The sequence below is a fragment of the Saccopteryx bilineata genome, chromosome 6 (assembly GCF_036850765.1).
Source record: "Saccopteryx bilineata isolate mSacBil1 chromosome 6, mSacBil1_pri_phased_curated, whole genome shotgun sequence".
NCBI lineage: Eukaryota > Metazoa > Chordata > Mammalia > Chiroptera > Emballonuridae > Saccopteryx > Saccopteryx bilineata.
The window spans coordinates 12,385,618-12,397,805 of NC_089495.1; the positions used below are offsets into that span (position 1 = coordinate 12,385,618).

At 47.2% G+C, this 12,188-nt stretch overlaps 1 protein-coding gene across 1 annotated transcript in view; it reads left to right on the forward strand.

The window, feature by feature from the left end:
* Positions 1 to 11,917, forward strand: part of TRAPPC11 (trafficking protein particle complex subunit 11) — a 42,258-nt gene extending 30,341 nt beyond the window's left edge. Inside the window, exons 26-30 of the mRNA XM_066235342.1 lie at positions 3,207 to 3,318; positions 4,438 to 4,529; positions 5,497 to 5,630; positions 6,828 to 6,995; positions 11,150 to 11,917. Coding sequence (XP_066091439.1) covers positions 3,207 to 3,318; positions 4,438 to 4,529; positions 5,497 to 5,630; positions 6,828 to 6,995; positions 11,150 to 11,194 — 551 coding nt within the window. The 3' untranslated portion in view covers positions 11,195 to 11,917. The remainder of the gene's footprint in view (positions 1 to 3,206; positions 3,319 to 4,437; positions 4,530 to 5,496; positions 5,631 to 6,827; positions 6,996 to 11,149) is intronic.
* Positions 11,918 to 12,188: the final 271 nt, after the last annotated feature.

A 12,188-nucleotide genomic window follows, 5' to 3' on the forward strand; every position in this document is an offset into this window, starting at 1 on the left:
GCAGAGGACCCAGGTTCGAGACCCCGAGGTCGCCAGCTTGAGCGCGGGCTCATCTGGTTTGAGCAAAGCTCACCAGCTTGGACCCAAGGTCGCTGGCTCGAGCAAGGGGTTACTCGGTCTGCTGTAGCCCCACGGTCAAGGCACATATGAGAAAGCAATCAATGAACAACTAAGGTGTCGCAATGAAAAACTGATGATTGATGCTTCTCATCTCTCTCCGTTCCTGTCTGTCCCTATCTATCCCTCTCTCTGTCTCTGTAAAAAAAAAAAAAAAAAAAGTGGAATTAGCATCATTTACAGTTTAAGTATACCTTAAAATATCAGATTTTTACTGCTATAAGGAAATAATCTTTTTGAAAAGTGTCCTTGAAAATGAAATAATACAGCAGGTCCTTGAGTAGTGTTTTTTTTCAGTGTAGTTTCGCTGTCACGCTGACGAGATGCCGTGGGGAGTTCACGCTGGTCTGTGCCAGCCGGCCTGCGGAGCGGTGGGTCCGGCTCTCGTTTCTCTCAGCGCGGCAGCTCCCTCCCCCACGTCTCCCCAGTCCAGCTTCCCTCCATTCTCGCCACCTTCCTCATAGCTTCTGGCCTCACCGCCTCCCTCCGGTTCTCCCCTTAGTCTACCTTCTGTAATGCGTCCAGAGTCTGATCCTCAGAAAACCATTTGGAACTTGTTGTTTCTGCTTTTACAAACCTCCGTGATGTGCCAGAGCTTTCCGAGGAGACCGGCTCGCCTGGGCCTCCACTGGTGTCGTTGCTCCCCTCTGCCCGTCCCAGGCTTCAGCCGCGGCACGCAGTTTCCATCCATTGTCCCTTTTCAGCCTATGGGACTCTTGTCTGCTCTTAGGGAAGCTTGGTCCTCCCGACCCTCCCAAGCAGGGCTGAGCGCTCTCCCCTCTCCTCTCCGTGGCTTCTGGGACACCCGCACCGGAGTTACACTTCCCGTCCCGTCGTCACTGTGCCCTCATCGACAGGCTTCCCTGCCACACGGCCCCCTGCAAGCCGGTGCCAGGACTCCCTCCTCTGGATCACCAGCCTCAGTCGTTAATCAGCGTTTATCAAATGAATAAAACCTTTTTATTATCTTAAAACTATCGCGAGGGGAAGTCCTAAATCAGGGTGTGGGCAGGGCTGAATTCTGCCGGCCAGGGAAAGCCTGCCTTAGCCTGTTCGGCTCTGGGCCACCTCGGTTCCTGGCTCCCGGCCCCCTCCTCCACCCTCCTGCCAGCAGGGCGGCGTCCTCAGCCCTCCCTCTGTGACCTCTGCTTCCGGCCCGCCCTCTGTGACCTCTGCTTCCGGCCCTCCCTCTGTGACCTCTGCTTCCGGCCCTCCCTCTGTGACCTCTGCTTCTGGTCCGCCCTCTGTGACCTCTGCTTCTGGTCCACCCTCTGTGGCCTCTGCTTCTGGTCTGCCCTCTGTGACCTCTGCTTCCGGCCCGCCCTCTGTGACCTCTGCTTCCGGGGTCCCAGCTGCTCCTCAGGCTCCTTCTCGCCTCCCCTTTTCTTTCTATAACTCTTGTGATCGTATTGGGCCCATCCAGATAATCCAGGATAATCTCCCTATTTTAAGATCTTCGTCTTCATCACATCTGTGAAGTCCTCTTTGCCATGTGAGGTAACATTCGAAGGTTCTGGGAACCAGATGGTGGATATCTTTTGTGGGGGTGGCATTATCCTGTCTGCCACCTCCGAGAACACCAGCACTGGTGCACTGTAAAATTCGTGTTTGACACATTAAAAGTCACAACTTTCCTAGGTCATAAATTTGACCCTAATGTTAATCGTTAGGAAAGTTAGTGATCATTTTGATGAACTTCTTAGAATTTGGGAGAACTTAGGGGGAATTTAATATGAACGCCCCAGGTTTTTAAACAAGCTGTTCTAAGAGGCTTGAGTTGATGTGGGTTTTACTTGCTGGGCTATGATGTCATTTCCTAGTCCTTAAAAATTACTTAAAAGTAGCCTGACCAGGCGGTGGCGCTGTGGATAGAGCATCAACTGGGACACGGAAGACCTAGGTTCAAAACCCCGAGGTCACCAGCTTGAGCATGATCTCATCTGGTTTGAGCAAGGCTCACCAGCTTGGGTGTGGGGTCACTGGCTTGAGCAAGGGGTCACTCGGTCTGCTGTAGCCCCCTGGTCAAGACACATATGAGAAAGCAATGAATGAACAACTAAGGTGCTGCAGTGAAGAATGGATGCTTCTCATCTGTCTCTGTTCCTGTCTGTCTCTCCCTATCTGTTCATCTCCGTCTCTGTCACACACACACAAAAAATTAAGAGTAGTTAATTCAAGTAAAGATTGACCCAGCTTCTTTCCTTCTCGTTTCTGGTGCCTACCCACAGTCATAACCATGCATTTATCACAGCCTTCTTCACTGGAGAACCATAAAAGCAGTTACTTGGTGTTCAGGGACCTGGCTGGTGTTATCAGGTTTTGCTCATAGACCTGCGGAAGTTGCCATTAGGTAGAAGGTGCTGCCAGCTGGCACAGGAAGGTGTGACATTGCAGACTGATGAGCAGAAGGGCAGGAGGGGCTTGGTTTAGAGGCGCGTCCGTGGTGATCAGGGGATTTACTCTGAAGTTGGCGAGAGGAGCAGTCCTTGCCCCAGAGGTGAGTGCCGCGCTCGGCAGTAAGGAGGCAGCGCATGCCGTGTTTCCATTTCGGAGATGCAGCAGTGTGCGTTCACCCAGAGAAGTCAAGAGCGTTCTGGAATGACATTCTGAGTACCATGAGGAGTAACTAAAATTACCTGCTTATTCCCTGTTGTGGAATGTTTCCTTTGGAGACATGATATAATTTGGAGAAATAAAAATATTCACCAAAGAGTATTATTTTAACTCCAGACTTCTCCCTTTCATTAGTTCCTATAGGAATGAGTCACAGACATGCAGATGCCTCGCTCATTTTTTATAACGGAATCTTGCTAGCTTAGGAAATACACTGGGTAGGGACCCTGTGACCTTGAAGAAGTCTAACATCTCTGAGCTGTCGAGTCCCAGTCTCTGTAAGTGAGGTCTAATAAGGTATTCTTTTCTCGTATTACCCGGATGCCAACCCCTGTGGGAGACGCACAGCGCACAAGGGTTGTAAACGTTCTTGCCTGCAGCTGTCTTACAGACCCACGCACAAGGGTTGTAAACGTTCTTGCCTGCAGCTGTCTTACAGACCCACGCACAAGGGTTGTAAACGTTCTTGCCTGCAGCTGTCTTACAGACCGGGGAGAGCGCCAGCGAGTGCTTCTGTCTTCGGTGCCCGGCTCTCGGGAACGTTGAAGGTGGAGTGGCCACTGGGCACTATGTGATCTCCTGGAAGAGGTAAACTTACTTACATCAGCACTCTCTTTTTTTCACTGTCTGTGCTATTCTAATGCCTTTATTATTATTATTATTATTTGTCATTGCCGTTTAATAGGCGAGAGCCTCTCTCAGCCCTGGACAGGAGACTAGTCACGTGCTACCACTGACCATTTGTCAGATACACAGAGATAAAGAGGATAATTAAACTTTCATTTGTGTTTAGTCCCGATTTGTGACTTATGTTCTGATGAAAGGTTAGCCAAACTTATTTTGATGGTAGGAACATTAAAAACTTTAAGAGAAACTGCCCTTGTTTGCAGTTAATAGTACTGTCTACATAGAATACCAAAGGGAATCAACAAATTATTAGAATTATAAGAGTTTCAGCAAGGTTGCTGGGTATAACATCAGATCAGTTGGATTTCTATATATTAGAAATAAACCTGTAGGCAATGTACTTTTGAAATCATGTATGTAACAAAATTACTGGACAGGTAGTGATATCTCTAACAGAAGATTTACAGTGCCTTCATGGCGAAGATGATAAAACTTTACGACATTAAAAGAAGACCTAAATAACTGGGAAAGAGTGGTCTTGGGTAGGATTTGGCTAAGATTTAATATTGCCTCTCAACACCGACCCTTCCAGAGGGTGCCTGTGGCAGTTAGAGGGCTGCCCTGTGGTCCCCTAACTGGTGCAGGGAAAGCCTGTGACACTTTCACATGGTTACTCTATCTCAGTAATGTTGGAACGTCACTACTTTTATTGGTAAAATGTTTTTAGCCCCTCAGTTCCCCCTGTGTCCTTGTAGTCTAGGTACAGGTGCACCTGGAAGGGGTTTGGGGCTCCCCCGGACACTGTCCTCAGTGTGCCCAAGTGCTGGTGTCACAGTGGAAATCACTGCGCCACTGCCTGCGTGGAGAGCATGTCTCCCAAACCCTGTGTTGACTGGAACTGCTCAAAACAAAACGGGTCCTGAAAGCTCTTCTTTCACAGCCACTTGAATTAAAGAAGTTTTAGAAAGTGGATGGTGTGTATTTCCTTTACACTCGGTGGTGAACGTGCAGGTCCCTGTTTTTGGTTTATTAACGCCTCACATAAAACATCTACATCAAAGGTGCCCTTTTCCCCCGCAGGACCTCCGCCCGGGGAGACGTCCCCGTCATCAGCACGGCCATCACGCTGCCGCACGTGATCGTGGAAAACGTTCCTCTGCACGTGAACGCAGGTCCCAGCATTCAGATTTCACTTGATAGAAGGAACCTAAGAAGAATCTTTGTTTTAGCTTTTAAGACTTTGAAAACCTTTTTATTATAAAAAAAGCCCGACATTTACAAAAGTAGACTGTGAGCTGTTGTGATCCCCTGCACACTCCTCCTGCCCCATTGATTCGAAGCAAGTCCAGATATAATTTCATCTCTAAGTATTTCAGTGTGTATCTTTAATATCTGGTTATTTTTCTAAATATAATTATAATACCATTATCATGACTTTTAAAATAGGCAAAATTGTCTTAATATCATCGAATTCCAGTATTGAGATTCCCCCAGTCGACTCGGAATGTTCCTTAGTTTGTCCTCAGGCCTCTGCGGTGCAGCTGATGTTCTGACATCGGTGGGCAGGCAGACCACCTCTCCCCCGCTCGTGGCCATCGCCTCCTTGGCCTCCTCCACTGCCCAATCCCCCGCCCCATCCTTGATGTTCATCCACAGAGGGGATGGAGCCATTTGTCCTGTAGAGCTTGCTACTGTCTGGATTTTGCTGATTGTATTATTTTGAAGTGTTTTTCTGTCCCTATAAGTTAGTAGTTAGATCTGGAGGTGTGGTCCGATTCAGCTTCCAGTTCTGGGCAAGAATACTCTATTGTTAATGACATGCGCGCCCATCAAGTGGCACATCAAGTCTAGCATTCCTTTTAGAACCTTGGTTGATACTTAGGGAAACCATGCATAGAATTTAGAAATTATTCCTAAAATGTAATTCAGCTCTTGATAGCCAGCACTCTTGGTAAGTCAGTAAGATTTACAAGGAGACTTTTATTCGTTTCAGCCTGTTTTATCATAGTCCGTGGCTGTTGTTAGCAAGAGTGCAGTGCGTTAAAGTAAGCCCATGTCTAATAGAATGAGACTCATTTACAGAAGGACTCATTTGAGCTAGTCTCTTTAACCAGGAGCACGGGTCCTCTTTCTCTGCAGACCTGCCGTCATTTGGACGTGTCCGAGAGTCGCTGCCTGTCAGGTACCACCTACAGAACAAGACCAGTTTAGTTCAAGACGTGGAGATTGCCGTGGAGCCCAGTGATGCCTTCATGTTCTCTGGGCTGAAACAGGTAGAGCTCACGTCTCATTGGGGTGCCGTTGTGGACACAGAAGTGTGGCCGGGAAATGGAGAGCTATGCAAATGGATCGAGAAGGCTGACTCTTGGTCCCTGTTGTTTTGTTAGTAGTGAAGTTTGTCACTTTTGTAGATTAAGTACAACTTGTGAGAGAGGTGGAGTAAATGGGCAAACCTCTTCACACTGAGATCACCCGTGTATAGGCAGGTTCTTCTCCTTATAAAACAAGAGTTCACAAATCCTTGGACTATATAATAGAATTCCCGAAAACCTTAGATTTCCCTTTTATTACTAGTGTATGTGTGTGTGTGTGTGTGTGGCATATAATTGAGGCTTACATCTCTTCTGAACTATCAGTGAAATTTTTCAGCAGTTTTATAGTCAGTAAATACTTATATTAATGAGAGCATAATCAGAGAAGCAAACCTGTTATAACACCCAGAAGCACGTACCCTGACCAGCCATCTGTGCTGTGCGTGTGCTCAGTGCTATGTCTGCTGTTAGATGCAAAATAGAACTGCATATGAAGTATATGCTAAGTTCATCTACATATTTAAACTTATACATTAAGTATAATATTAATATTAGCTCTGATATGTTGTACTCCATGCAGTTACTGTTTTGGACACATCATGTACCTCTGTGCACTCATTTGCAGAAGAGTAAGCTTTTCTTGAGTGTCTTGATCTTTTTCACATATTAACTTACAAGTAATTTGATAATGTAAGATACCAAAATCTTAGCAGTCTGCATTCCTTACTAAAGTATTGTTAAAATTTTTCAAACATCTTTTTCTCCCTGAACTTACCAAGAAGGTGAAATCCCTAAAATGAAACAAAACCATTTTGTCCTGTGTTGACATAATGCTTACAAAGATACTTTTCTATAAACTATCCTGTAACATTTTGTGACTGTTACATTTCCCTAGTCTACAGATGCAAACTATATCAGTGCCTTTTAGATCTTGGTAGAACACAAATAACACATGTATTTTTCATACGTGTGTTATCTGCGTGGTCCTAGCCTCTTAGTAATTCGGCCCTACATTTCGGAATCTGTAGAAAATGGAGGAGAGGGAGAATATTTCACCAGAAAGATTTGGGTGTCCAGTTATTTGTCAGTAATCTAGGAGTGACAGCGTAGCTATTGCAAGTTCGTGTATTTGACCATCTCAAACTGTTTATGATTTAGATCCGGCTGCGTATCCTGCCTGGCTCCGAGCAGGAGATGCTTTACAATTTCTACCCTCTCATGGCCGGGTACCAGCGGCTGCCGTCTCTCAGCATCAGCCTGCTGCGGTTCCCGAGCTCCACCAGCCAGCTGCTCAGGCGCTTCCTGCCCGCCAGCATCTTCGTGAAGGTGAGGCCCGGGCCCCACCCACCTTCTGCGTGAACAGGGGTCCCTCGTCCATCGCAGGGGTCAGGTTCCAGAACCCCCCGCGATGGGCAGACATCGTGAAGGGGCGACCTTACATTTATTTTATTATTTATATGTATTTTAAGGCTTTATAAACCCTCCTCACATCCTCATAAACCTCTCTCACGCTGTTATTAACCTTTCCCACACTCGTATAAACACTTCCTATGCTCCTAAATGCCTTTTACACTCTTAAAACCTACGTCATTTTAACATATAAAACTCTATATGGGTACTCACCAGTGACTAGACTACAACTTGCGTGTGAAGAGGATGATGAATTAGCTGTGCAGCACTGATGACGATGAAGGTGGTGAGGAGATGGAGGCACTGCCCAGCCGGGAAGCACACTACAGGAAGGGGCAGCCCTTCCTCAGGTGGCGCAGCCTCCGTACGTGCGGGTCTTGAGCTGCTCATCTGCTGTACGCTGTGTATTTTATTTTGTTATTATTTTAATAGGTTTTAATTAATATTTTTTATTTTTTTCAATTTTTTAGCCTAGAAAATGCTTATTTTGCCACAAAAATAATTTAAATAAATATAAAAAACACCTATAGACTGCAAAATCCCATGATATAGCAAAAAATCCACGATACAAAATTAGATATATATTACCTAAAAATCCACGATACAGTGAGAGCGCAAAAAGTAAACTGCGATGTGGCAAGGGATAACTACTGTCTTGGAAACAAACAGGAGAAGATGCTTTTTCACGTAAACATCACTAAACAATAATTTGAGACTGTAACAGGGATCGTTTTGACTTTTATTGTATGAATTTGGCAATATTGCTATACATTTCTATAGAGTTACTAATTTTTTTTAGAGTCTAATTTCAAAGATTTTTATTCCCTTAGGTAAATGCTTTGTAGTATCCTTAAACATGTTTTTATCTTTAGCTTTAGTAAAGTATGTTTTTAAATTAGAGTTGGTTTGTAACTAATTCTTGATCAAAATGAATTGACTTTCTCAGTATAAGAACTTGGCTAATTCTCAGCTTAACTGTGTACTATTGGGTCTTTCTTGAAAATGACCGTCTGTGGGAAGCCGTCCTCCGGGTTCGTGCTGGATGCTTTCGCCCTGGTCCCCTGCCCAGGTCCCCGGCAGGACTGCGTAGGCGGGACTGTGTGGGCGGGACTGTGTGGGCGGGACTGTGTAGGCGCTCCCAGTGAGAGAGCAAATTCGTTTGGCTCGAGCTTCACCTGCGCATCCGCCGCTCACGAGGCCGAAGATCAGGGCTGTCCCTCCTGTCAGGTGTGACTTCCCTCTGTGGCTCAGACAGACGTCCATGGGGACACGTGAACCCTGTGCCCTCCTTGTCTTTTCAGTGACTGCCCCGTCTGGGAATGGCAGGTCACACTGCTTACTGTCTCCTTCTTCGTGTCTGTCAGTTTGGGGCGCTGTGCCTTGTTCATGTAATCTGGGATTTGGTGAATTATACATTAGTCTCTGTTAGTGTGTCCTTCATAATTGTTCTAGCTTTCATCTTTCCAGACTTACACATTTTATGCATCTACAGAAAAATCATTTTATTAATCCTTCCAAGCCCCAGTCCTACTCCATACTTTAAATTGTTTAAAAAAAGACAAAAGCCAAACTCATGATTTGAGATCACTCTGTCCCCAGGCAACAGTGGCTTTTTAAACATTTCCACCTGATCACATTGTCAGGTCATTTTCCATCACTTCCTCACTGGCCCCTGCAGAGGAGAGAGGTCAGGACTGGGTGGGGAGCTGGGCGGGATTGTCCTCTGAGGTGTTTGAGCTTCTGGAATTTGCTATTTTAGACTCAGAAGCACAGCCTTAACCAGTGTGAACGTGTGTCAGTGCCCAGACATGGGCGACGTCATGTGCGGGAGACACAGCGGGTTGGGGGGGGCCTGGTCCTGCTGAGTGCTCGGGCTGCTTCCAGCTGTTGTCTCCCTGTCCCTCCCCCATCCCCCTGGTCCCTCCCTCTCCCCTCCCCCTCCCTGTCCCACCCCCATCCCTCTCCTTGCCCTCTGCCCATCTCCCCACCCCCATCCCTCTCCCCACCCCCTGCCCCCACCCAGCCTCCCCACCCCTCCCCCATCAGCCCTCCACCCCCTAACCCCCTCCCCCTCCCACCGCAGCTGAGTCCACCCGCCCTGCCCCCATCATCCCTCCCCCATCAGCCCCCCACCCCTCCCCCTCCCCCCCTAACCCCCTCCCCCTCCCACCCAGCTGAGCCCACCTGCCCTGCCCTGGCTCCTGCTGCTTCCGGCTGCAGGTTTTCTTCCCCAAGAAGCTTGGGCAGTGTTTAAATCCGTAAGGGAAGGTTCCAGAAAAATAAACATTCATACGTTTTTACATGATTAACATTTCCTTTTCTAACTGCTATGATCTTTCCTCAAAATACGAGTACCACCTTCTGGTAACTTGACAGCTGCCAGAAAACTGCCTGGCTTTCTCGGAACCAGCTCCTCTCTTGTTAGGGAGACGTTAGCCTTGTTTCACCTGTCACACTAAGGGCAGTGCGTGAGGATTACACGCTGAACAGTCACAGCTAGAGTCTTACGTCCTGTCACACCTTTAATAAACCTCAGGGCTGTGCTGTTGCAGTACCGTAGCCACTAGCCACGTGCACCTACTGAGGCTTGAATTAAACGAATTAAAATTTAATTTAAAAATAGTTACTCTGTTGCACTGGCCACGGTGCCGTGCTCGGCAGCTGCAGGGACTGGTGGGTGCGCGTTGGACAGCGTGGTGGAGAGCACATCCATCGTCACAGGAAGTTCTGTGCACAGTGCTGGCCAGGAGCGAGGCTGGTTCTGTTCTTCCTTTGAAGAGTTCAGTTTTCTAATTGCACGATGTCCTTGTTTGCTGCCCTGCTTGAAAAGCTGTGTTTGGTGGGATTTAACCAGGTTGTCCACCATTCTGTTTCTGAAACTGAGCATTCCCCATCAGCACTCACCATTACATGAAGTACGCAAGACTAGGCACCTGTTCCTCCTGTCATCTGTTCCTGCCTCGATGTCAGGGGCCTAATTTACACACACGTGTACATATAGGCATGCCAGTGTACCTGTGTGCGTGCCCACACACATACCTGCATGCGTGCATATAGGCATGCCAGTGTGCATGCATGCGTGCCCACACACATACCTGCATGCGTGCATATAGGCATGCCAGTGTACCTGTGTGCGTGCCCACACACATGCACGCATGCGTGCATATAGGCATGCCAGTGTACCTGTGTGCGTGCCCACACACATGCACGCATGCGTGCAACCACACAGCAAGCAGACTGAAAGCAGGAGTTCCCTCCTCACGGCGGGAACCATTCTGCTTAAAGCAGAGCAGGTGGCTTTGGTGGCGAAGTTGTAACACTGTTCTCATTCAGGTATTAAACACTGTCTCTCACACTCCCCACCAAGGTCTGCTAACGTACATCTGTATAATAAGAAAATTATTTGCAAGAATTTTATTTTTTTTAAGCTCCTCAACTCTGGGGTGTTACTAACTTGTGAGAAATTTTACACCGAAAGATAGCAATGATACTTTTATTTATTCTTGGCCTTTACTCTTCTAATGGGATGCTTTACATTTTTTCAGTCGATGGCTTTAGAGAAGAAAATGTCTGTCGTATCTGCTGCTTGTCAGTGTTCCTTGTTAGGGAGCCTAGAGTTCACAGAGAATCACTTGTTTTCTCAGACAGGTATTAGGCGACCCTGACTCCCCAAGGGACTTGTCGACGAGAGCTTGAGACACAGGAGTGCCGTGAGCAGGAGAGGGAATAACACTTCCTCACCTAAGCAGGAATGGTGACGGCTTCCCTCTCACAGTCCCCTGGCGATAGGCTGGGTTAAGAGAGAAGGGGACTAGGGGACTCAGCAGGTGGAGGTACACGGTCCCTGGCGGTGTCCGCATGGGGTCAGCGGGAACCTAGCCACACAGCTGCTGTCCCCAGGGTCACGTGCAGACAGAAGCTGAGATGAAAGGCAGATCTATTTTGTTTGATACTTACACAAGTTTATACTGTGTGTGGGAACAGTCCCAAGAATTCAAAATCTTTTCAGTTCATGCGTCTTACGTGGTCACTGTTTTTCTGTAAACTCACTGTATTTTCCCGCTTCATAGCCACAGGGTCGCCTCGCGGATGACGCCTCCATCGCCGCCGCTTGACGCCGCGCTGCCCTCGCGGAGGGCTGGCCAGAGCTCTGCGAGGCTGTCATTCTCCACCGTAGCTCTGACCGTGGTAAACGTTAATCTTGTCTATTTTTTCATGGATGTTATGCAAAGTATTCAGAGGAACTCATGCATAAAATATTAGGAAAATCTGTGCTCGTGTAGCTTCACTAATAAATATTTGAGATCTGTCAGTGCAACGCGGAAGGCCTTCAGACCGTTGTTATTGTTGGAAGTAATTTTATGAATAGTAAATTCTTTGGAAAGTCAATGATGTGCACGTGTAGCATCAGAGGAAACTTAAGCCCCCAGTGCGAGGGGACGAGGAGAGCGCAGTGCGCTGGTCTCCGCCCCGCTGAGGTCTGACTCCCCGAGGGGCCGTCCGATTGGCCAGACTGCGCAGAGTTCATCCCCTAAGTTCACTGTGTGCTCAGGACATGGACGCAGGAACTTGCAAGCAATTGCCTGACTGACCCAGAAAACCTGCAGAAAGGTTTAATCGAAGCAATGCAGTTGTCTGAAACCTATCTTTGCTGCCGTCACAACCTGTCAGACAGGCTCAGCTCAGCCAGAGGGGTCGTTTGTGGGGCGGGTGTGTGTCTGGTGTGCCGTGAAGGCCCTTCTGTGAGGGCCTCACGCATGGTCTCTTGTCAGCATCATTTCCTAGAGGAGAGGTTTTGAAAAAGACACTGTCTAAACAAGAGCTTTTCATTGTGTTGTGCAGTTTGGAAAAAACCATTTAAGACTGATGAAAATTTATGTAAATAAAAATCATATTGTGAAAATTTTCTTTGTTTAAATACCTTGATTTAAAACTACCTGTTTTCCTGGAAATGCATATTATTTAAAAGTAATAGGAGCTATAACAAGGAAATAGTGATGTAAATAAATGTGTTCTCTTTCAGATATGCCTGTGTGTGTCTTGTCTTTACTTTGAGCTCGTTTGATTTTCATTCCGTGAAACAGCTCTCACTGAGAGCACTTGCATGGG